The sequence below is a fragment of the Rhincodon typus genome, unplaced genomic scaffold (assembly GCF_021869965.1).
Source record: "Rhincodon typus isolate 14 unplaced genomic scaffold, sRhiTyp1.1 hic_rhity00002664, whole genome shotgun sequence".
Taxonomy (NCBI): Eukaryota; Metazoa; Chordata; class Chondrichthyes; order Orectolobiformes; family Rhincodontidae; genus Rhincodon; species Rhincodon typus.
The window spans coordinates 1-25000 of record NW_025968302.1 but is presented as its reverse complement, the minus strand read 5'-3'; the positions used below and the strand labels follow the sequence as shown (position 1 = coordinate 25000).

The 25000-nt window shown below is 38.7% G+C and overlaps 1 protein-coding gene across 1 annotated transcript; it reads right to left on the bottom strand.

The window, feature by feature from the left end:
• Window positions 1–49: 49 nt before the first annotated feature.
• On the bottom strand, window positions 50–20751 carry wdr12 (WD repeat domain 12). The gene is made up of 10 exons (XM_048593321.1): window positions 20652–20751; window positions 15620–15714; window positions 14932–15026; window positions 14637–14743; window positions 13415–13530; window positions 11837–11991; window positions 3531–3576; window positions 2940–3025; window positions 963–1103; window positions 50–343 (listed from the first exon to the last, which is right to left on the bottom strand). Exons 1-10 carry the CDS (start codon window positions 20690–20692, stop codon window positions 65–67), a joined length of 1161 nt encoding a protein of 386 aa, XP_048449278.1. The 5' UTR covers window positions 20693–20751; the 3' UTR covers window positions 50–64.
• Window positions 20752–25000: the final 4249 nt, after the last annotated feature.

Here is a 25000-nt window from a genome sequence, read left to right as displayed (position 1 = left end):
AGGAACAAAGGACTATGTCTGGAATACTTTTTGCAGTTGCAGTCTCCATTTTCTAAGAAATGATTTACTGGCATTGGAGGGTGTACACAGAAATCAATCCTAAAATTATGCTACGTCCAAACTTGACTGAAAACTCAATTATAATTTTCACTCTACATAAGGAACACACAATGTGTTCACAGAATGGCAAAACAGTCATGATCTTGTAGGAGAAAGCACAAAATATTCTGAAATTACCTTTTGAACGTGGATCCCACAGCCTGATGTGCCTGTCAGTGCTGCCCGAAGCCAGCCTTTTGCACAATGGGGAATAAGAGATGCAATTAAACACCTTATTCCCGTTCTGGAGGGGTGTGAAAAAAGACAAGTAAAGGAAATGGAAATCTTGTTTCAGAAAGCACAGAAACAACTAAAGTCACCTCAAGGAAAAAATTAGCTTCAAATATAAGATGTGATGAGACTGCTATATTTTCTAGTCAATCTGGTCAGAGAAGTTATCTAGAGCAGGTGGGTCTCCTGGTGCAGAAATAGGAGCACTACGTAAGAGTGAGTGGAAATGAGAAAAAAACACAGAACAAAAAGGAATACATGTGCAATATCTATCAAAACATTAAAAGTTAAGCTATAACACTCATTCTAGGTACTGACTTAAAATGGAAAAAAAAAACGAAGTGGTGTTACAAAGATTCAGTAGACTGTGTTATTTAGAACAAAATTCATAGCAGCCAAAATTGTCACAATTCACAAAGAGATAACAGTAAAGGGCAGAAATAAATACACACACATGGCTCCAACAGACTTAATGTACAAGATCAGCAGCTGCAGCCAACATCGATCCTACCCAATTATCTAGGTCCCTCATACAGGTAAGTTGTGGGAATAATGTGAGTGCTTATTCCACTGTGATCTATAGTAAACATTTGATCCTGAATGGAAGCTGCCATGTATCTCTACCAACTCACCAAGGTACATTTCTGGGCTCCAGTTTCAGCATCCCAAATTTTGAGTGTGTGATCCCAGGATGCACTACAGAGTTCCTCTGTATCAGACCACAAGACGGAGGAAACTGCTTCATTGTGACCAGACAGTGTCATCATAGGAGTCTGTGGGAAAGAATATCAAAGTTAATGGTGGTGACTCCTAATAATAGATCATTGGGTAACAAGTTTCATCTAAATAATCAAGTGTTGAATTTTTACATAAACATAACTTCAAAAAGGATACTGCCCTGCGTTCTCAGGAAATCCAAAAATTCAGTTACTGAAGGCTTTGAAAATCTCCAAAAGCTCGTCCCAGCTTGAGTCAAATTCTTAACAGTCCACTTTAATCAGAAGTGAGCTTAAAGTGCCAATTCTGCCTTTCTTTCATTTTCCTCAAGGAACTACTTTAAATAAAACTGATTAGCAGCAAGCATGGATGCGAGAAAGCTTGTTGATAGTCAACCATAGTTGATTACTATTTTCAGTGTAAAACGAGCAGAAAATTTCTACTTCACAGATGTGATTAAGATTAAAAGTAAAAGTGCCAATGAATCAAAAAAAACCCGTGGAAAGTTTTGTTTCTCAATACATCAAGATGAAATGACAAGGAAGTATAAAATTAAACTTAGCGTTTGTCACCTTAATATATAGTGAGCAATTTTGCCCCATGTCTGAAATTAGTACTAAAGTTATAAGATTAAAATTTACCAACTAAATCCACTTCAATACCAGCTTTTAGTCATCTAAAATAACCAAGTTTATCAAACAACCTCAAATGCAAATGAAAAGATAAATTTCACTTATTTTAATCAGTACAACTATAAGCACCTACATGATTTTACAGATGGGACAACATCATTTGCAGTTTCAAAGTTCTCCAACTTGGCCTCTGCTACAGGGGAAATCACAGAATCCCTACAGTGTGGAAACAGGCCATTTGGCCCATTGAGTCCACACTGACCCTTCCTATCCCTGTAATCCTACATTTCCCATGGTCAATCCACCTAATCTGCACATCTTTGGACTATGGGAGGAAAGCCACACAGACAGTGGCCATGAGCCACTGTCCTTCCCACTCTATCAAATCACCCCTCAATATGCGTTCACCAGCAGGCATGACGGGCCAAATGGCCTCACTCTGTACCCCAACTTAGGTCACTGGAGACAGTTATCACTCAAACACTCCACTCGTTCATAAACTCCTTTATGCTATCGCTTAAAAAAAAACACAAATTGTCTGGTCAGAAGTAAACCTGTGTAATTCACAATCCCCGTTCTAACTCAGTCTTCAGCTTTCTGCTTTCTTTTACTTTCACACATGGCTCCTTGCAAATGAGTTTTTCTCAACCTTCCCCTCAGCAGTTGTGTCTGCTTTCATTGGTTAATTTCCTTCCGATTGGTACAACTTCCAGGTGAACAGTCATTGCATCATAAGGGCCAAGAAACTTAAAACTCAGCCATCTCTTAAAAATCATTATAGATTCCATATACTTATTTAGGAAAATACAATTTTTGATCAACGATTTGCTTTTTGATCAACGATCACAGAAGCTCATGCTGTATAACTATCTAGCTGATTAGGAAATGTGGGACAGAAAATGCAACCAAATTGCTTGTGATTTCCAAATGTTAACACTTTCACGATGAACATAAACCATTCGTTACACTGTAGAGTTTGAATGTGTAGGAATTATTACGTGAAAAATACAAGGAAATCTATTGCCGGTTGTGCCAACATAAGCTTTCCAGTGCCATGGAAACCTTGCCCAAGACCTGTCAAGTCCTCCTAGCAACATGACTAAAATAAGGAACTCTAGACAGAAACCCTTAGTGGAATATTTCAGCTTCCATATCAGTCTAACTAATGCTTTTAAATCTCAGATAAGGAATGATGAAGACCTATTTCCCTTTCCTTTCCTTCCCAACTTGAGAAGTTACATTATTAGCGGAGCAGCTTACTCTGGTTAATCCTAGTTGTTCAGTCTTCTGTTTCTTTCTTGGTCTGGATTCAGATTCGTCCACCATTTCTTCATCCTCATTGGGAACTAATAATATTAAAGAAAAAAATTTAAACCTTAGGCTGTTGAGGAAGTAAAGGATAGCACAGCGCACTGGCAGAATAGTAAGTTATACATGCAACTCTCTCTCATGGTAAATTCTTAACCTTGGGTGTGACAGCAAATTAAAACAGCAGAAACCAAATGAAAAAGTCATCATGGGCTTTATGACAGCAAGTCTAAGTGACACAGGCAATGATACATAAACATGTCACCCATCAATTACCACATGTCCCTCAAGGTGGAAGGTAGGAAAGATCACCAGAGAAATAACGAGACTGTAAAATATGAATTCCACAGGAAAAAAGCAAAAACATTGAAGCAAACCTAGCATTTGACCCGTTCTAATAATGGAAGTTGTACATTTTAAGATAAACTATTGATGACAATTTGGACCTTGCAATTAATCAAGGGCTAATGAAAAAAATAAAATAAGTGGCAGTCCAGAAGTTGGAATTCAGACATGAGATTTTGTGACAATATTTTCCATTACCTGCAGACCATATCTTTATCATCTTGTCCCATGAACCACTGCAAAACTAAGCAGAAAATATGTCAGTTTATGTATGTGGATTTTCAGAGTATCTACGATTTCAAAATAAACATGAGAGATTCATGTTCAGTTAATCATAACATTATAAGAAGGCTATTCAGCCCATAATAAGTGTGTGTTTTTTCAAAGAATTGTGCACGATTCTTCTTCATATACCTTTTAATTCATCTTTTGCAAGTTATACGGAATCCAATTCCACCACTTTCATATCTCAAGAACTGTGTGAAGAAATTTCCCATATCTTCTTTACCTCTTTTGCCAATTATTTTAAATCTACAATCTTTGGTGACCAGCCCATTTGCCAGAGGAAATGTTCCTCTATCAAAACCTCTTTCAAACCTCCTCTCCACTTTCTCGACTGCAAAGAAATATTCCCAGCTTCTTCAACTCTCCAGATAACTGAATTCCCTCATCCTTGGTTGTCATTACAATAAGCCCTCAGTCCATTCTCTCCAGGGTTCTGACAGCCTTCCTAAATGTGCTGAACAGAAAGGCAGACAATACTCCAGCTGAGGTGTAGCCAGTGATTTCTAAACAAATAAAATCAATAGCTGAAGATGCTGGAAATCTGAAACAAAAACAGAAATTGCTGGAGAAACTCAAACGTTGACCCAAAAATTGATGCTGCTAGACCTGCTGCCTTTCTCCAGTAATTTCTGTTTTTGTTTCAGATTCACAAAACTGATGAAAAATCAGTAACTAATGTGCCACTGATCAACACTAACCCCATTCTGTGGAAAAATCTGCAAATTAAATGAGTAGGCCATAAGGCCCTCAAATCTTCTTAGACATTCAATATGACTGATCATCTTGATTGACGGTCACAACTTTTATAAATACAATTTTTTTCATTCTGCATTTTTATTCTTCCTACCCAAGAGGATAATTGCCCATTTCCCCAAATTCCAAATCAATCCCTTTGCGGCTTTCCCCTTTAGTCTTGTATCATCAACAAGCTTGAACATATAATATCTGGCCTCCTCCAAGCCACTGATGTTAGATTGTAACTAGCCAAGGTCCAAGTACTGATCCTCTGCTAGCTACAACCTGCCAACTTGAAAATTAACTGTTTATCACTTTCCGTCCATTAAAAAAAAATCCTCAATCCCACTTACGAGGCCCAATTTTATGTAAAAACACATAATATTGAAAAAAAAATTAGTTACTGACAAGTTGCCCTAAAAAGAAAAGTTAGAAGTTCCTGTTTAATGTAGATCCAACATCTTACATATTAATACATTAGTATCGAGTGAATTTAAAAACAAAATTCTTTGGAAGCCAAAATCTCAGCTACCCAGTCAGCAAACTAACTTACATTAAATAAATCATAATAATCCCAGAAGAGAGCTTACCCAATGAGTAATGAGCATGCATCCAGGAAAATCCCAGGTATGAACTGGGAGGTATGAATTTTGTTTTGCTAACTTTTGAGAATCAGCTGATTTCTTATAAGGTTTAAAAAGATTGCCAGCAGTTTGCAAATCTGCTAGAGTGGACAATGACACTTCAGTCATCCCCAAACTGTTGATTATGTATATCAATGGTGGTAATTTTAGTTTTGACATTAAGGTTAGACTGTTTTCCATCTAGACTGTGTTTAATGCTGACACCAGAAGGCAACTGATCCTTGGTGAGGTGAACAGCAATTGTCAAGTAGATTGTAAATAGTATAAATGTTAACTCACAGCTTTGCTTGACAACAATCCAGATTTCTAAGGTCTCTATTTCAGATCTCCTGCTTGGGAGAGTTGCAGTCATATTATTATGAAACAAATGCAGGATTGTAACCAGGTTTCTTGGACATCTAAATCTTTGAAGCACAATCCACAGCGCCTCGTGATTTATGGAGCCAAACACTTTGTTCAAATTAACAAATGCAATGCAGTGTGATCTGCGTGATCTAGCTTATGAGTTTCAAAATATTACCCTGCAGGTACAGCAACTAATAGAATGCTAGCCTTTATCATGAGAGAAATTGAACATAAACAGATGTCATTATTCAGTTAAACAGGGCAATAGTTTTTGAAGAAAACTTAAAGAAGGTTGTAAAATATTGCTTGAAATGTAGCAGTCAAAAATAAGAAAGTCATGTCACAAAAATAAGAAATGAATTCTGGTAATTTATTTTATGTTCAGCACTAAACACCCATAACTCATTCTGGGGTCACAGGAAGTCATGCTGGGTAAAGAGTTTGGGAAACACTGGCAAATGGCAAGAAAGAGCTGGAAGCTCAGAACAGGTGGTGGTGGACAAGGACTCTAAGGGAAAGTTCCAGTCAAATACTCATTTGGGAATTAAAGTGGTTGAGGAGACCTGGGCACTGAGAAGTATGATAAGTTAGAGCTTTTTGTCTAAGTCAGCACCCTGCCCGACATGGACTGGTATTCACTAGTTACCAGCTTTGGATTTTTGACTGAACAATTAGGACATGATATAACATTAAGCTCCAAATAAAATACCATACTGGCTGTACTCGAATCCGAATTGATTGACTGGATTGTGATAAACTTGGAAAGGTGCTTGAGAGTTTATTCAAATTATCTTTCAAAGATTTGCAAATAGGCAACAGAGGAGTCAAGAGAGGTGGTAGACATAAAGTTGGGTGTCATTATCTCATACTTGCAGATAATCTTGTCAAGCAGCAGTATGTAGATGAGGAAGAGGAGTCATATCTGGAGGCGAACAGTACAGGGCATAAAGCAATGGAGATACTAAGAACATCAGATCAATCTGAACAGCACTGGCAGTGGAAAAGGATGGTGTGATCAACATTGGAAGAAGGGATTTGACAATACAAATTAGTGGATTAGTTTGAGATGGATCAATTAACAAGGTAATTACCAGCCAGTTGTAGGGGAAAGCCTAGAATGGTTGCAGATGGCAGCCATAGTTTTCACCATGGTTCTTTCTCTAGCTCAGCCAGCCAGTCTCACTTCTCCACCTTTCCTTTTTATCCAATTCCCTTTCGAAAAGCGTAACTGAATTTTATTCTACCATACTGTCAGACAATGCATTTCAGTTCCTAAAGCCGGTCACATATTACATTTTACCTTGTATTGCTATTGCTCTTTTGGGTCAATTGCCTTAAACCTGTTCACTCAGGTTCTCAATCCTTCCACCAATGGAAAGAGATATTTTCCATCTACTCTCACAAACCATCTAATGATTTTGAACACCACTATCAAATCTTCATTTAACCTTCCTTTAGTTGAGGACAGAATTCCAGCTTCTCCGAACTATCCACTTAACTGAAATCCATCACCTCTCTTTTCTTCACCTTCTCTCTTATGTCTTTACACCCTGTTTTAAAGTGTAGTGCCAAGAATTAGTCTGAACTAGAATATTATAAACATTAATCAGAAATCACGTGTTTTTTTTTCCACTTTGTCCCTATTCAAAATGCCCAGGATTGCACATATTTGTTCAACCACTTTCAAATATCTCTGTGCAAATATATTATACCAAGACCAGATCCCCTGATCCTGCACCCCGCTTAGAAATTCATCCTTTGGTTGATATTGCCTTCCTCCTTCCTCGCAAAATGTATCATTTCACACTTCTCACGAGGTCAATCACTATCTTGACAATTTAGAATACTTAAGTAACTTACAGTGTTTTATGTAATTGTGTTCTACACACTCAAAACTAGTTCATGAACAGACAAATCAAGAAAATCAAGGATCCAAAGTATTTGTCAGCATGTGAACTGTTTCAGTTAAACACCTCTGAGCTGTACCCAGATTACATGGATTCAAGGATAAGCAAAAGAACATCAATGACCACCCGACTGTCTACTTCGACAAGGTATGCTGTCTGGAATATGAATACAGGGGACGGCAGCTCAAGATCAATTATACAGAAAGGACTGACAACCCATGAGTTGTCCATCTACAAGACGGCAGATCCTCAAGAGCTACTGGATGACAGACTGGGTAAAAGGCAATATCAAGCTGGTTAAGACCAAGACAAAGTTCGACGAGCTCAACAAAAAGTATAACCGTATATGTAATATAAACCTTTTCATTACTTTGTCTGAGGCATGATATAAAAATTGTGAATCTTCCAAAACATGCTCCTCGCACATTTGAATGGGGCTAAATTGTCAATTTACATATGTTAAGGCTGCTTTGTGGAGAGACGTACTTCAGGTGTTTAAGTGTTAATATATATTTAATATAGCAATAAATTTCATTTCTATATAAAAATTTCAGTATTCCCTTGTAACTTGTTTCAAACTAGTTAAAGATCTGACAATAGGTTGCTTTTGTTGAAAACCATTAACTGTTAGTATCAAGCTTTACAATCAAAACCAACATTCTCAATAAACAAACCTCACCTGTGTACAAGTCTCTTCCTCTTTTCTTCCCCCAACTCAGACTGTTATGTAATCATCAACCATCTATGTAACTGGCTATACCAATACCATGGTATATCTCGTAACAATTTACAAAAGTGTGTTTGGTCCAAGTTTTCCTGTATTCTTTAATTATGTAAATTGTAGCTACTGTTAGTATGTCCATCTTGACAGTGGCAAATAATCATCCCTTGCTAAACCGAATGACAAATGTTACTGATTGCCCTGTACCAGATATTTAACATGAATAAAAGAAAATAGAACAGGTCATAAGACTACCTGAGACTGTTCCCTCATTAAATAAAAATCATGTCTGATCTCTGTCTTATCTTCACATTTCTACCCTATTCTCAATTTCCTTAAGATCCACAATTCTCTCTCTTCAGGTACCATGCTGGAAAAGAGTTGGCAACCATGGACTTCTGTGTTCGTTCAATCTTCTTCTGCAAGGTACTGCAGTGGTTTACCATTGCCTTCTGCAGATGGCTGATGAGGACTTGTTCCCGTTCTTATCACTGCCACTGGTCTATGTTGGAAGGATCTAGAATTTTATACTCAAATCTGTTTGTCTATCAAGTACTAGAGTGGGACTTGAAGTCAAAGCCTCTAGCTCAGAGGCAGGGAACTCACAGCACCACAACACCTCTTACCCACAAAGCTATCAAACTGAAATCTTGAAAATTATCAAAGATGGAGTATCCACAGTGCTCTGGGTATTATCAGTATTTCACAACGATGGAATTTCTCATCTCAGTCGTAAGGATTTAAGGAGAGTAAATAATTAGGGCTGCACGGTGGCTCAGTGGTTAGCACTGTTGCCTCACAGCACCAGGGACCCAGGTTCAATTCCACCCTCGGGCGACTGTCTGTGCGGAGTTTGCACATTCTCCCCATGTCTCCGTGGGTTTCCTCCGGGTGCTCCGGTTTCCTCCCACAGTCCAAAAAATGTGCAGGTTAGGCGGATTGGCCATGCTAAATTGCCCGTAGTGCTCAGGGATGTGTAGCTTTGGTCTGGGTGGGATGCTCCAAGGGTCGGTGTGGACTTGTTGGGCCGAAGGGCCTGTTTCCACACTGTAGGGATTCTATGAATGATAAATGATTTTCAGTAGTTTAAAGTCTGCTAACAAGAGGGTACAGATTTAAGGTGATTGGTAAAAGAAACAGACATGACATTAAAAAAAGAATGGCTCAAACAATAAATGGAGAAGATTTGAAATGCACTGTCTTGATGAAGTGATGGATACAAATTCAAAAGGAAGTTGGATAAATACATAAGGAAACATAATTTCAGGGAGATAAGAACAAGAGTGGTGAGGGAGGAAGATCGATTGCTTTTTGGAAGTGCAGGCATGAAAAGGCCATGGAGGTTCCCTCAGTGCTGAACTATCCTATGACTGTCAAGGTTTACAAACTGATGAAAGAGGAGGAGTAAATACACACTGTCATTGTCACAGAAGGCACCATTTTTGATTTTGTTTTAAAGAGCTGTATCTGAAACATAAACCTACTTGGAACAATTCAAAGTCAGGTATAAAAGACAGATGAGAGTTTGGGAACTGCCAACACGTTCTCTAGTAGTACATGTCAGAGCATGTTTGACAATGTGCAGTGATATAGTGATAGTTATTCCAGTTAGCATGATCAAATTATTGCACACTAAAGGTGGGCCAACGTCCTTCAGTAGTCAGGAGGTATTTAATATTACAGATCCAATTATTTGATTAATCATTGAATATTCACAGGAGATTCCCTTGTTTTAACCTAAATATAGATGACTGATGCTTTACTTGTTCATCAGAACACAATTAGAACATAGAACATTACAGCGCAGTACAGGCCCTTCGGCCCTCGATGTTGCGCCGACCTGTGAAACCAATCTGAAGCCCATCTAACCTAAACTATTCCATTATCATCCATATGTTTATCCAATGACTATTTAAATGCCCTTAAAGTTGGCGAGTCTACTATTTTTGCAGGCAGGGCATTCCACGCCCTTACTACTCTGAGTAAAGAACCTACCTCTGACATCTGTCCTATATCTATCACCCCTCAATTTAAAGCTATGTCCCCTCGTGCTAGCCATCACCATCCGAGGAAAAAGGCTCCCACTGTCCACCCTATCTAATCCTCTGATCATCTTGTATGTCTCTATCAAGTCACCTCTTAACCTTCTTCTCTCTAACGAAAACAGCCTCAAGACCCTCAGCCTTTCCTCATAAGACCTTCCCTCCATACCAGGCAACATCCTGGTAAATCTCCTCTGCACCCTTTCCAATGCTTCCACATCCTTCCTATAATGCGGTGACCAGAACTGTACGCAATACTCCAAGTGCGGCCGCACCAGAGTTTTGTACAGCTGCAACATGACCTCATGGCTCCGAAACTCAATCCCTCTACCAATAAAACCTAACATACTGTACGCCTTCTTAACAACGCTATCAACCTGGGTGGCAACTTTCAGTGATCTATGCACATGGACACCGAGATCTTTCTGCTCATCCACACTACCAAGAATCTTACCATTAGCCCAGTACTCTGTATTCCTGTTACTCCTTCCAAAGTGAATCACCTCACACTTTTCTGCATTAAACTCCATTTGCCACCTCTCAGCCCAGCTCTGCAGCTTATCTATGTCCCTCTGTAACCTGCAACATCCTTCCGCACTATCCACAACTCCACCGACTTTGGTGTCATCCGCAAATTTACTAACCCATCCTTCTACGCCCTCATCCAGGTCATTTATAAAAATGACAAACAGCAGTGGCCCCAAAACAGATCCTTGAGGTACACCACTAGTAACTGAACTCCAGGATGAACATTTCCCATCAACCACCACCCTCTGTCTTCTTACAGCTAGCCAATTTCTGATCCAAACCGCTAAATCACCCTCAATCCCATGCCTCCGTATTTTCTGCAATAGCCTACCATGGGGAACCTTATCAAACGCTTTACTGAAATCCATATACACCACATCAACCGCTTTACCCTCATCCATCTGTTTGGTCACCTTCTCAAAGAACTCAATAAGGTTTGTGAGGCACGACCTACCCTTCACAAAACCGTGTTGACTATCCCTAATCAAATTATTCCTTTCTAGATGATTATAAATCCTATCTCTTATAATCCTTTCCAACACTTTACCCACAACCGAAGTAAGGCTCACTGGTCTATAATTACCAGGGTTGTCTCTACTCCCCTTCTTGAACAAGGGGACAACATTTGCTAGTCTCCAGTCTTCTGGCACTATTCCTGAAGACAATGACGACATAAAGATCAAAGCCAAAGGCTCTGCAATCTCCTCTCTAGCTTCCTAGAATTCATTTTTCCAATAATGCTTTTGGTACTCTTTTTTTGGTGAAACCGTATTCATCATGGGAAGAATTTTAGTAGCGATGCGCTTAATATCCCGTCACAGCAGGAACAGCTATATATCTTTTATCCTGCAACACATCATAGTTGCAGCTTCACAATTTACATGCTCTTTACGATCAAGACTAGTAAAGAAACAAAACGATTGCCTCAATCATAAAAGTTCAATTTTAAGGACTCTTGCTTATCTCCTAACAGGCTAGCCAGAACAATACTGCTAAAAGTGTAAGAGCAGACACCTGAATTATCATTGGTAACTACTATAGGCAGAAAATAAATTTTAGACAACAGAAAACACTACAATAGTTATACTGGAATTTTTTTGGATTTTTGCAATGCACAAGAAAGGAAATGTATATATCTACTTCTGACTTATTTGCTGTTTCCTATCTGCTGGGCTTTTATTGTAACTTGAATAGGATTATCTAATCTATCAGATAAAAACATTGTTCACAAATTGAGGTAGATATGCACCAAAGTCACTTATGCAAACAGATAAAAACTCACAATTAAGAAACTCACTTTGGTTTTCGTGTTATCCACAGCAATTGACTCCACACTTGCAGCATGTCCTCGACAGGAGTGCAATGCTCTCACTTTGTTCTTTTCCGAGTTCCATTCCCACAAGATAATAGTCTGATCTTGAGAGGCACTGAGCAACAAGTTGCAGTGACCAACTAACAGAAAACAGAATTTAGTTAAATAAAAACCAGACATCACATTTATAGTCCAAATACACTGATCATGAAAGTACAAACACATTTGATCAAGGCTTAAGTGAGCGTAAAGGTAAAACTAAGTAAGCAGAGAAGAAAGGAATACTACCATGCCTAAAAGTAGTGCATTTTAACTTCAATTATCACCCAAACTCTAATTCAGAGAGAAAACAGATCATTTATACATTTTTTTTCCTAATCTCTAAATGTTTTGGTTTAATTTTATTTTAAATTACATTCAAATTCAAACAACTGAAGCCAAGATTCTGGTTGATCTTTTTACTCAAACAATCAACTGAGGCCATTTCCTGATATATGTGCTTCACAACTGCCTATTTGTGGTCCTCACAAAGCTTGCTACTGACCTCAAAGAAAGTTAACTAAAACTTTAAGCATTAACTGTCATTAAACAAGCTAAATAGCTGATTAATATGAAGAGTGTTCACAGACAACAAACCAGAAAGTATTAAGTAAATCTTACCATTCCTGTTATATAATTTTACACAAATTTAAAAATAAAGATTGATACATAAGAGGGGATTAAGTTGAAATCTGAAACATCAATTTTAAAACAAATTGGTAAAGGTATGGAATGTGTATCATGGAATACAGAAATGTTATTTTGCACAAATACAAAATTAGTTTAACAGTGCCAGTCATTATACAGCTGTAATTACTTAGCATGCTGTTAAATACAGTTACATGATCCAACAAGACGTAGCTTTTTGATTTTTTTTCCAAAAATATCAGAATTAAAATGAAAGATCACAGCCAATTCAATAATTTCTAAAGTTTCCATTCAGAAAGATTTCACAACACACCATATGGTACAGGCCGGAATCACTTACAACAACTTCTGATTTCACACATTTACTCTCACGTGGATGCAGAGGTTGTTGTCAGTTTTACAAAGCAGTGAAAGTGAACACTACCAACTTTATTATAATTACAACCACAAAACTAATTCCAATACAAAGGTGATAACACATTTGATAAATTATATCAAATATCACCCAAGATTATGCATGAATGACAGTTCAGATACAATCAAGTGGTTAACTGCAAGGTTACACAGTCTGTTTCACTACAAAACATATTGCCAAATCAGGCAGAATTGACAAAACTTTCATTAACCAACAACCAGCAGTGCATTCAAACAATAAACCAGTTTATATCTTCTCATCTGTGCTTCAATACCCATTATTGCCACACAAGACTCCCAGCACACAAACATAATACCCCAAAATTTCAAAAAACATTGTGAAATTTACTGAATGTGCCTTAAGGATAATACAATCCGCAGATCTGGAATCCTTGAAAGTACACCTCATGGGGCCAATGTGTGGCTGTGACTATTTTGACTTAAGACTATTTGAACATTTACCTTTCTTGATCCATGCTACATCTTTGACTACTTCAGTGTGTCCCGGAAGGGCCATGAGTGGTTGACCATCTAAGGTCCAAATGTGAGCAACTTTATCATATGATCCTGTGAGAATCCTAAAAAGTATAAAATAAGCATATTTTTTGAATGTTATTGTATAACTCAAAGCTGAGCAATGAGCTGATGAAAGAAACTTAAGAACGGTAAGCTGTTTAGCCCGAGTCTGCTCTGCCGTTCAATATGATCAAGGTTGATACTCTATCTCAATGCCATATTTGCATTTTCTCCCCACATTGATAAATGCTTAGATTTTAAAGCATCAAGCAATCTCCTTCTTGAATATATTCAGTGACTTAGCCTCCACAGGCTTTTATATTAAAGAATGCCAAAGGACACTTGTCAAGCACTCCTGCTTGATAATAATGTATAAAAGCAGTGTACTGTAGATTCTGGGATCTGAAATAAAAACAGAACATGTTGAAAACACCCAGCAGATCTGACAATTTCTATGGAAAGAGAAAAACAGTTAACATCTCAGAAGTGACATGGGGCTCTGTTTCACCACATATGCTGCCAAACCTGCCAGTATTTATACAACATTTTCTGTTTTTAATTTCACTTGATAAACACGCTTGCCTGTAAACATACAGTGGAATATTGAATGGTGTTGACATGCATTATTTTGTCATGCTAAATATAATCAAAACAGGTTACGTCTCTCATCTCAAACACTTACAAATATGGTACCCTTTTAAAGAACAGGGTCTAGGATTTTCTAGAATGCAGCAATGTAAAAGGGGGCAGGCAAAAGGTGGGGATTCATCACCAAAGAACATTATTTCAACACTGGATAACTTTCAACCAATAGGAGTTAGGACAACTGGTACAACCTATCAATTGAATCTATTAAAAAAGGTGAGTTTCCCCATTGTTGCTGTTAAACAAGTCTATTAACTTAGGATTTATGAAGCAATTGTATCAAAGACCATTCGTTGTTCGAACCACACTGAACTGGAGTAGTAACATTAAGAGGTTTGAAAAATGAAACGACGAGTAACCAAGCTGTTCCACAAAGTTTTAAGCCCCAGTGGCAAATGAGCAATCTGGGGGTCTCAACCTTTACAACAATGCTTTTTAAATTTTCAGCAATAGATTTTTCCAGCCCAAGTTTCCATTTTCATGGGTCCCAGTGTAAAATAGCTTTGATCAATACTGTTCTTACCATTCTCCCTGTGCCTCTACTGCACTGACCCAATCATCGTGAAACAAGCACTCTTCTGGCTGAGGGGCACTGTACCGTTCTACATATTCAATCTCAACTACTTCTTCCTAATGTGGGATAAAACACAAAAAACATTAATGATTTTTCTTCATTTTGGATGCTGACCAACTAGTTTTTCTGCCATTTTCAGAAATAAAAACTCACTCATGAACTTAAAACAATGTTGTATTCTCCTAGTCCGAGAGATTGAGAATGATGCTTAAATTTTCACTAAAACTGGCTTATGGTGACTTACCGTTGAAATGTTTTCCAGTTCCATATGTTTACCCAGTGCCAGTCGTAAAAACTGGCCCTTAATGAGGAAATCAAAGTCTGCATGTTTGTGATTAGCTGCAACAACAAGGAAAAGACTTGACAATCTCTCACTCACTTTACTGCATAGCACAAAAAAAATGCATACTGTGCACCCTCCTCCCCTAACCTAAACAAGGCATGGAACATTCAGATTACTGATCATAAATTACAATTGCGCTTTAGCTCTAAACCTGGGATCAAGCACATTGCATCAATGTTTGAGGACTGAAGACCAGGTAGGGTGATAAGTGATGGAAATATGAACAGTTTCTACATACTGCCTTTGAAAATCAGCGAATCAGTTAGTTCTCGTGAGGCAAAATACAGTATAAAGCTTCCTTCACACAATGCTAACTTTAGAAGAGCACCAGCTACTGAATTAATCTTTCAGATTACAGCATTGCAAAGACTGCCATTATACTGATAGTGCTGTGGGCCCAGGTCCAGGAACTTCATCACAAGGACCCATAAATGACAGACTTGGGTTAGATTTAAATCTGCAAAGAAGCTAGAAGACTTATTTCATGAAACAGAAATCATAACTTTACAGATCGCAATAAGTACCACCTGGCAAATATCAACAGGATCAATCGTCTGGTATACTCAAACTTAAGATGGCATTAACTCACCATGTTTTGCTTCTAGTAGCTTATTGATGACTTTACTGAGGTCATTAACTTCGGCTGCAGCAGGAACAGAGAATGGTGTGTCATCTACTTCATACCTATATACAGAAACACATTTTTTGATGTTATAAAGACAGCTTGTTTCGATATTGTCAAAAGCTTTGTTACTTTGTGCCCCAGTATCATGTACAAACTGCAGGCAAGACAAAATTCCTGAATGTTTATACAAACATTTTTTTATAAGTCAGAAACTAGAAGCAAAAGGAATATGCCATTGTCTACTTAACCTTCCTCTTTTCCTCACGTGAAGCCGTTTTATAGATTATAAACAGCACAGTACAGGAGGCTATTCGATTTGCACTGACCATTGCAAACAGCAGTCCACTTTGATACACTCCCCTAGCTCTTTAACCAGAACTTGGAACATTTTTTTCTCCAACCAACTATCCAAATTCCCTTTTCCCTTCTCAATCTGTTTCGGACACTTCATGTAGCAGTACATTTGAAATTCTAATCACTTGGTGCATTAGAAGTTTTTTCATTATATAAGCTATGGTTTTATTGCCAATGATCTTAAATCTACACCTTTGGCCACTGGAAACTGGCTTATTTATTTGTTCAATCTGAATGCTTCTAAATTTTAAACAGTTATAACAAATCTCCTGAATCTTATATGCTCTAACGAGAAAAGCCCCGGCTTCTCCAGTATATCCACATAAAAACAAAAGCAGTGGGAACATTTAAAGAAAGAATTCAAGACATTCAGCAACCATACATTCAGCCATAATCAGATCATGCCTCACACTAAGGCAACTGGTTTTCCTTCAGTTAAATATTTTTGTTTGGGACAGGCACGGGCCATTTACAAACTTAGTATAATCATTTTCAGAGGAGCTTTTACTATGAGACGGCTAATTAACCATGTATCATTGTAAAATCAAGTAGTTTTATCGATTTGGTCCACCACAATTTGTTCCAGGAAATGTTGAAAGCATTCTATAAACTTATCTTGCAGACAATCTTTGCCACTCTGATTTGTCCAGTCTACAAGTTCTAATTATTTCTTGCTTAATTGATATGAATACTAATAGGTAATAAAACACTACTCCCACCAGTGTTTTCAGACTTGTTACTCCTAATCTCCACCTATAACTAATTCTATTTCCTGATCTTCTGTAATCTCATTTTGTCACCAATGTATATCACTATTTGCTAGTACTAGAGCTACACCACCTCCTTTTCCATTTTTCCAATCCTTTTGAAATATACCTAAACCATTTATCTTTGTGCTCAAAACTCACCGATCTTTTCTTTGATTGTTATTATGTGCATATAACTCAATAATGCCTTATTACTGTTAAACTCTATTCCTTCCTGCCCTGCTCAGTTCATCTCTACCCAAATTGCTACACCAATCATTCACCTTGACTTTTTTCTTTAATTTCTTAATCACTTCACCCAACTACCCCCCAATCCTCTCCTTTTAGCCCAAAGCCCTAACCAAATTGTACAGTTTCCCAGGTTGCTGTCCAAATGAAATAGCTCCCTTGTTCCCTGCAAATTGAAAACTTTTCTTCCAATAGCGTTCTCTGAACTTCACTCAAATCAGCACTGAACAGTAAGCTTTGTAGCATTTAGATTAACTAATGTGACCAATTAACTAATCATTACCAGATAGTTGCACAACTGTAACCACTTTACAAAATAAGGTCACAAATAAGAGGAGAATTTTTAAATAAAATTATATAAGGAGCTAAATATTGCAAATTGTTTTCTGATTCTCATTTTGTAAATATTTCAACGGCAAAGACAGACTAGCATCACTGCAACATGATATTTTTGGTTACAGTCATCAGTGACATTTGAACATTCTAAAACGAGATATTTGCATTTCAGTTTTAGCCTTTACATACGTTAGTAGAAAGCTGAAGATTTTTGATATATTTTTATTTCTATCTTCCTTCGATTAGCAAATACTTAGTAGTTTGTGCCAGCTGAATATATTCAGTTTTAAAATCACGCAGATTATGGAGCCAGATTGCAGACTGCCATACACAAATCCATGAATCAGTCTGCTGCATATTAAAATTAAATTTCACGATGTTAACTTATTGAAAACCATAAATTTATTGTTGAACTAAAATTTTACTCAAAGGAAACTGTAATCTCACTTTTTACAATTGAAAAAACAACACACGTGCAAAGAGGTCAAGTGTAATATCTAGCAGACACTTTTACTATGACAGAGAGAAGAGGGATTTAACAGAAGTACAAATGATATTCAACATCTGCTGTATTTGACTATTGTATTAATTTGAAGTGATCTCAACTGAGAATAAGCTTGACATGTTAAGAATCACCAGCACCAGGTGGAAGTCCTAAATAGTCAGGTAGATAAAGGTAAATAAGTAAATGTGCTAGAGGAATCATTTAACTTTATAGTTGGGACACAGTTAGGTATTTCTGTCATCACAAGCAAGACTCCAGGATGGTGTGTTGCCTTCCTGATGCCAAGGTCAAGGATGTCTCCGAATAGACGTGTGATATTGTGAAAGAAGAGGGTGAGCAACCAGAGATCATGGTTCCTATTCAAACCAACTCATAGACAGAAACAGGTATGAGGGCCTGAAAGGGAATTTAGGGAGTTAGGTACAAAATTGCAAAACAGGACCTCTAGGCTTGTAATCTCGAGATTACTCCCTGTGTCATGTGCTAGTGGGGCCAGTTGAATGCATGGCAAAAGAGACGGTGTTGGAGTGTTCATCAGATATCTGGATCATTGGGATCTCTCCCAAGGTAGGAGGGACCTGTACAAGGAGGACAGGTTGCATCCTAACCGGATATCGACTGAACATCAATATCCTAGCAGGGAGATTTGCTACTGTCACTCGGGAGGGTTTAAACTAGCGTGGCAGGGGTTGGGAATCACAGGTCAATCATCTAGATCTGAGATGAGAAGGTCCTTCACTCAAAGGGTAATAAATTATTGGAATTCTTCATTCAAAAAGGAGATACTCCATTGTTATGTATAGTTTAGCTTGAGATGGTGACAGATTCCTGGTGTCAGGGAATCAAGGAATAAATATGCATTGCAGTGGGTGGAGTGGCACTGAAGCTGAAGGTCAGCTATAATTGTACGGAATGGTCGAGCAGGCTGAGTGATGCATGTGATCTACTCATGCTCCTACTTCTTATGTTCTCAAAAGTATCAATGATCACACTTCCAAGATTGTTATAGCAGAAAAATTTAATAAGGTCACGTACAATGAAGCAATCCCACTATAAACACTCTTAATTTTATGATTTCTTTACAAATGCTTTAATTGATAAATGATCTCATTTCAGAAGGACTGTGGACTGAGATGAAATTTGGGCAGAATTCATGATGCTGATCACACTGTCCGGTAGCAGCACGTGCTGTGAAGTAATTTAGATAATAAGTTGAACATAGAGGCTGCACAGTGGCTAGCACTGCAGCCTCACAGCACTAGGGACTTGGATTCGATTCCACCCTCTGGCAACTGTCTGCGTGAAGTTTGCATGTTCTTATGTCTGTGTGATTTTCCTCTGGGAGCTCTGGTTTCCTCCCATCATCTGAAGATATGCAGGTTAGGTGGACTAGCCATGCTAAATTTCCACATTAGTGTCCAGGGGTGTGTAGATGAATTAGCTATGGGAGATACAGGGTTAATAGGAAAGTGTGGGGAGGTTGGGTCTCGATGAGTTGCTCTTTGGACAATCAGTGTGAACTTGATGAGCCAAATGGCCTGCTTCCACACTGTAGGGATTCTATGACTTGCTCTTAATGCTTTCCATTATGGAATTTTCACATGGCAGCACTGAAATTACTCTATTTAAACCTATGCTGGGGTGGGAGGAATTGCCTTAGCTCTCAACAGTCTTTACTTACACTAATGCACATCAGAAAATCTCCTTAGACTGAATAGCAGCAACATTCAACAACCTAACAATTTAGCAGATATGTAAAGGTGAAGCTGTGGAGAGTAAACAGTAAATAAGGCAGAAGAGGCTGCAAGGAGAAAATCTGTCCGTGGAGATTAAAATGACAAAGTTAACATGAAGAAGTTAGTAATAGGAGAGCAGTTAAGTTAATGCTAACATGCAAGTTATTGGTTCTGTTCTTTCCTCTCTAACACTTTACAATTGCCACCTCATTCCATCCCATCCCATATCATAGTATTCAACTTCCAACTGGCATCTTCCCAGAATTTTGAGTCAAAGAGTTCATCAAGAAGGGAATGTGGGTGATAACTTCGATTAAGTGGTAAAAGACTACATGCCTTATGGGCATCACTCAAGGTATAGTTTACCATGCGCTTGGGTTTTTAAACAAGGTCGCGGGAGATCTAGCAACGGATCAGAGATCCCCAGATAACGGCTCAAAGTGTAGTGTGTCGGCTGGCTGAGGAGATCCTAACCAGGACAAACAAAACAAAGAAAAGGTGGATGCTGGAGGTCTGAAGCAAAAACAGAAGTCGCTGACGAACTCGGCAGGTCTGGCAGCATCTGCGGGGAGAAAGCTCCGAAGTGGGCCCCGAGCGCCATATACTGCGTTTGCCAATTAAAACAGGTTTATTTCAAAACAACTCCTTCAGACGCGGGGCCCGGAGGAGGGGAGGGGGTGCACTGTTCAGACCAACCCCCCTGCCTATCCGTGCCTCATCCCTCACACCTGGGAGTGAGACCGGGCTGAGAGTTGGGTCGGGGCCGGTAGCTGGTCCTGAAACACTAACTCTGCGTCCTCTCCACTCCACAGATGCTGCCGGACGTGCTGCGTTTCCCCCCCCCCAGCAATATCTGATGTTGCTGCCCCGTTCAGTTGAACACAAACCCTCGCAAAAACAAAACATGTGCGAGAAGAGAAAGAGCCTGTAAAGACCGGTTCTACTGAACTGTAGACGTGGGGGGTGGTGGTGGAAATGGACCAGCACCGTGGATAGGACTCGGCCCCGGGAGGCCGGGCTGTAGGCGGCACTCGGGGCCCCGGTTAATGCCGGGCTCCGCACTTACTTACCTCCTGTCCTCGGTGTAAAAACGGGCCTGCACCTGCGCCATGTTGGGAGGGTGGAGTCGGAGCCGCGCCTGCGCACCGCCCGCCACCGCCCCCCCCTCTCGCGCTGTCACAGTGCACCCGCGCCACGTGACCGTCCCACCCAGGCGCGACTCGTCGATCGTCGCGACAAAACAAAACACTCCAATCACGCCTTCTGCTATCCATTGGACGCGGCTCTAAAAGGCGCACTCCATGCTCACGTACGGCGGCTGCTCACGTTGAGGGTTTCCAGATGTGACTTTTGGGAAGAAGCAGCTGTGCTACAGGACGGTCTCCGCTACTTCAAAAAACTAATCAAGACAGCAAATCAAGAAAACTAAGGCGGCTCTCGAGTATAACTTGATCATTGCTTAATTCTGTCCTGCCTAATACAGCAATTTTTTAAAATTTAAAAATGTCACTCACCAGCAGATAATCAGGGTTTACATAAGCAAGGATTACTTACAAAGATCATCCACTTTATCTGAAAACTTCTTAAACAGGCAGATTCAACACCCACAGATGAAAGAATGAAAGGAGAACACGCTGCAGCGCCTTGCCTGGCGTCAGGATGTCCCATACAAAGGAATTAAACGTTCAGTCACTGTTTTAATGCAGGTCAACACCACATCCAATTTTCCAGCCGCAAGCAAGCTTTCACAAACAGCAAAATAAAGATCTGCTTTCGTTATAGGTGGCAATGTAAATACATACAAAACAAAATGTCACCACACCTACAATTGTAACCCTTTCAGGCCCATTTATCACACTGTCAAAACTTGGCAAAGACAGTTGAGAAAGTTTTGTTTTCCTGTATAACATGAGTATAATGACCAGATAATCTATTTGCCATACTGACTGAGGTATAAACATTAGGGAGAATGCCAGGAATAACTCTACCGTTATTCTTTAAAATACTGCACTGAGATCATCCAAACAGCCAGAGCGCACCTCAATTTAACATTTTATCCAAGAGCCAGCACAGCCAATGGTGCTTTGGAATTGTACTGCAGTCAGGTGTTGGCTTTGATTTTCATACTCAAGTCTCTGAATTGGGACTTGAACCTGAAACCAGGCGGTTCAGAGGTGAGTGCACTATCAGCCAAACTACAACTGATACCCCACGAAAATTGAAAGCAGTCAGATGAGCTTAACAAGTACATAGATGGCAGCTCAAAGCAAAAATCAGGAATATATTTTGGAAGAACGAGGTGTAGAGCTGGATGAACACAGCAGGCCAAGCAGAATCAGAGGAGCAGGAAGGCTGACATTTCGGGCCTAGACCCTTCTTCAGCTCACTGGCACACTTTAAATGCGAATGTAATGAAAGAAATAACAGAAGCCTTGGCATTAAACCTGAAGGCATAAAATTTAAAATTAAGTAGATAATATTGAACTTTCACAAGATCTCAATTAGGGTGAAGTCAGAGCATTGCGTAGTTTTGTCATCTCATTGTAAAGGATGGAAGAAATGGAAATTGATCAGTGCAGATTTGTTTGGATGTTCTGAAGACATATTGAAAGGTTTGAGCTTTTCCAATTGTGCCAACAGGTTGAGAAGGCTTCTTGGACACTTCAATTCTGAGAAGTTAAGATTGTCTCCGGAGACAATCAGTACTTATTAATGAACAAAAAAAACCCAAAGTAAACTAAAACAATTAATGGATAGTTTAGAAAAAAGGGAACTTGTGAAACCAAAGTCAAGAAAGTACATTAAAATGGGAATTAGATTGCTGCTCAAAAGACAGAAATATTAGAATATACACAAGAAAGGTAACTCTGGCTACATCCCAAAGCTATTGTTATGTCTGTAGATTTAAAGTTTTGTTTCTGTTATTTTTAAATTGTCAATCTCACTCTTGGTTTCTACTTACATCTTGTGTCATCGTTCACACACACAACATTCTTGAAGAAAATAGCAAGTGCATAAACCAGAGATAACAGTGTGGAGCTGGAGGAACACAACAGGCCAGGAAGCATCTGAAGAAGGGTCCCGACCCAAAACGTCAACTTTCCTGCTCTTCTGATGCTGCCTTGGCCTGCTGTGTTCCTCCAGCTCCGTGCTGTGTTGTCTCTGACTCGAGCATCTGCAGTTCTTGCTATCCGAGTGCATAAACCAGATTTCTTCCAATTTGAAGTCAGCATCTCTAAAACCAACGGGGAAACTAAGAGCAATAAGTTATATCAGTAACTACAGTTTTGTCAGTGTACACTGAAATAATGATGAAAGCAAGAATGAATTTGGCTAGGCATGCTTGACAGAATCTCCCTGTGGAAATCACAATAATAAAATTACCATGCAATATCTTCTTTACTTCTTTATCATAGATATAGAGAGAGAGGAGGTCAGTTCAAAACTGAGAGGTGGAGAAATTACTTCTCTCAGAGGATTGTGATCTGTGGAACTCTGCCCCAGAGTGCAGTTGAAGGCAGAATCAATCAACAAATTCAAGAAAGGAATAGGTATATTTCTGATGAAAAGCAGGATAAAGGGCTATGGGGAGCAGGCAGGAAAGTGATGTTGAGACCAGGATAAGATCAGCCATGCTCATGTTAAATGGCAGAGCGGCCACAAAGGCTGAATTGCCTACTCCCTCTCCTAATTCCTATGTTCCCATGAGCATCAAAATACCATTGCTCTATTTAGTTTTGTTGGTATTAGCCAAATGAATACTGTTAGATCATTGAGGAAAAACACACCTGTTTATCTTCAAAAAAAAGGCATAAGGTCTTTTGTATCCTCTACACAGACATATCGGGCCTCAACTGATGACAAATCTGAAAAATGGCATGTTACACATGAGAAAATCTCTCATCTGAGATCACTAAAACCGTACTTTCAGAGCAAAAAATAATTACAAATGTAGCTTTGAAGCAAATTGGTTTATTTTTCAATAACATCATTCTAGAAATGGGACAATCTTGAAAATCAAATTCAAACTACAAAATGCACTTGAGTTAGGATCTGGATGGGGTCACCAAGCACTATGCCATTCCAGAACTGTATCTTTATTCCAGTTTTTCACATTTTTATTTTAGTTTAAATATTATGGTGTCATCTTTGACAGTCTAGGAATTTTTGAAAGAGTATACTATCTCAATGAGAAGTTAATTGCTTATGCCAATGAACTGCTGTTCTGAATACATACTTTCATTAAGGCACATGAACAACAATTCACATCAAATGTAATTGCATTACCAGAATATCTATAAGGAGATTGGTGACTGAGGCATGCTTAGCCAATTTATTTCTTCTTTCTCTCAGTACTCCTGCATATACCAATGAAACCATAATTGCTGATAATCATCAATTGCCTGGTCTTAAATTCCCAGTTGAAACAAACCAACTGCCAGATGTTTACAAGCGTATCACTGAAGGTAGATTTGGACACGGCCTGTTATTTTCAACTGAGAAAGACCAAGCTAACAAAGTTCTCAATTATTGAAAATACGATCATAATATTAAGTACCAAAGTTATAAAACAATCATATCAATTCCACTCACAAAGCACAGCAACTGTTTTCAATGTGTCAAAATGAAAATATTGAACCAGAGGCAACATACAATTAAAAGTGGCTTTATTTGAATGATTTCACTTTTGTTGGTAACTTGCATAAAACATTGCAATCTTTTGCAAACACTGATGTATTAGACATCATCTTGTAATCAAACTTCACTGAAGCAAGTGTTCTCTGTTTAAAGGCTCATGTCAGGTAGATTTGTGTAATTAGAAAAACACAACATATGCACTGGATATAGAATCAGGGTTGAATGTACTGGCAGTTCTCAATTAGTTTGCTTCCAGAATAGACAGAATAACCAAGGAATCTAAACTTACATTGTTGAAATAATTTCACTCATTTGTCTCACATTACTGAAGTAAATAATTTCAGTACTGGAGATGCTGTGCTGGTTAACAACTCAAGCATATCTCCTCACGAGGTGCATTTCCTTTCAGTTATTTTTAAACTACATGCATTCTGGAGGTCTTTAAAGCTTCCCAAAAAAGGAAGTTTTTTTTTTAACCAATTTTAAGATGCCACAGGCAAGATAAAATACACAATGTATCTTTACATTCAGATATCTATTTAATTTTGTAGCTAATCAGATAATGGTAAAAGTTTCAAAGTCAAAAGGTAAATAATAGTAATTCTCTCCCCTTCACTATTAAAGAGACCCACACCCCCATAAATATGGAAAATGTCTCATGATAGTTCTGCCATGGTTGCACTTGCATTGTTCATTGCTAATTAAAGGCTTGTGTATAAGACATGGAATAATGCCCTCACAATCATAGCCTGGTTACAGATAGCCTCCATATCCCAGTGCC

Bases quoted from the DNA above. Each gene is read 5' to 3' on its own strand.
- wdr12 (XM_048593321.1), bottom strand. From the start codon at position 20,692: ATGGCGCAGGTGCAGGCCCGTTTTTACACCGAGGACAGGAG. The intron at 15,027-15,619 runs GTGAGTTAATGC...TTGTTGTTGCAG, and splicing joins GCTACTAGAAGCAAAACATG to CTAATCACAAACATGCAGAC. The intron at 14,744-14,931 runs GTAAGTCACCAT...ATCCCACATTAG, and splicing joins AACTGGAAAACATTTCAACG to GAAGAAGTAGTTGAGATTGA.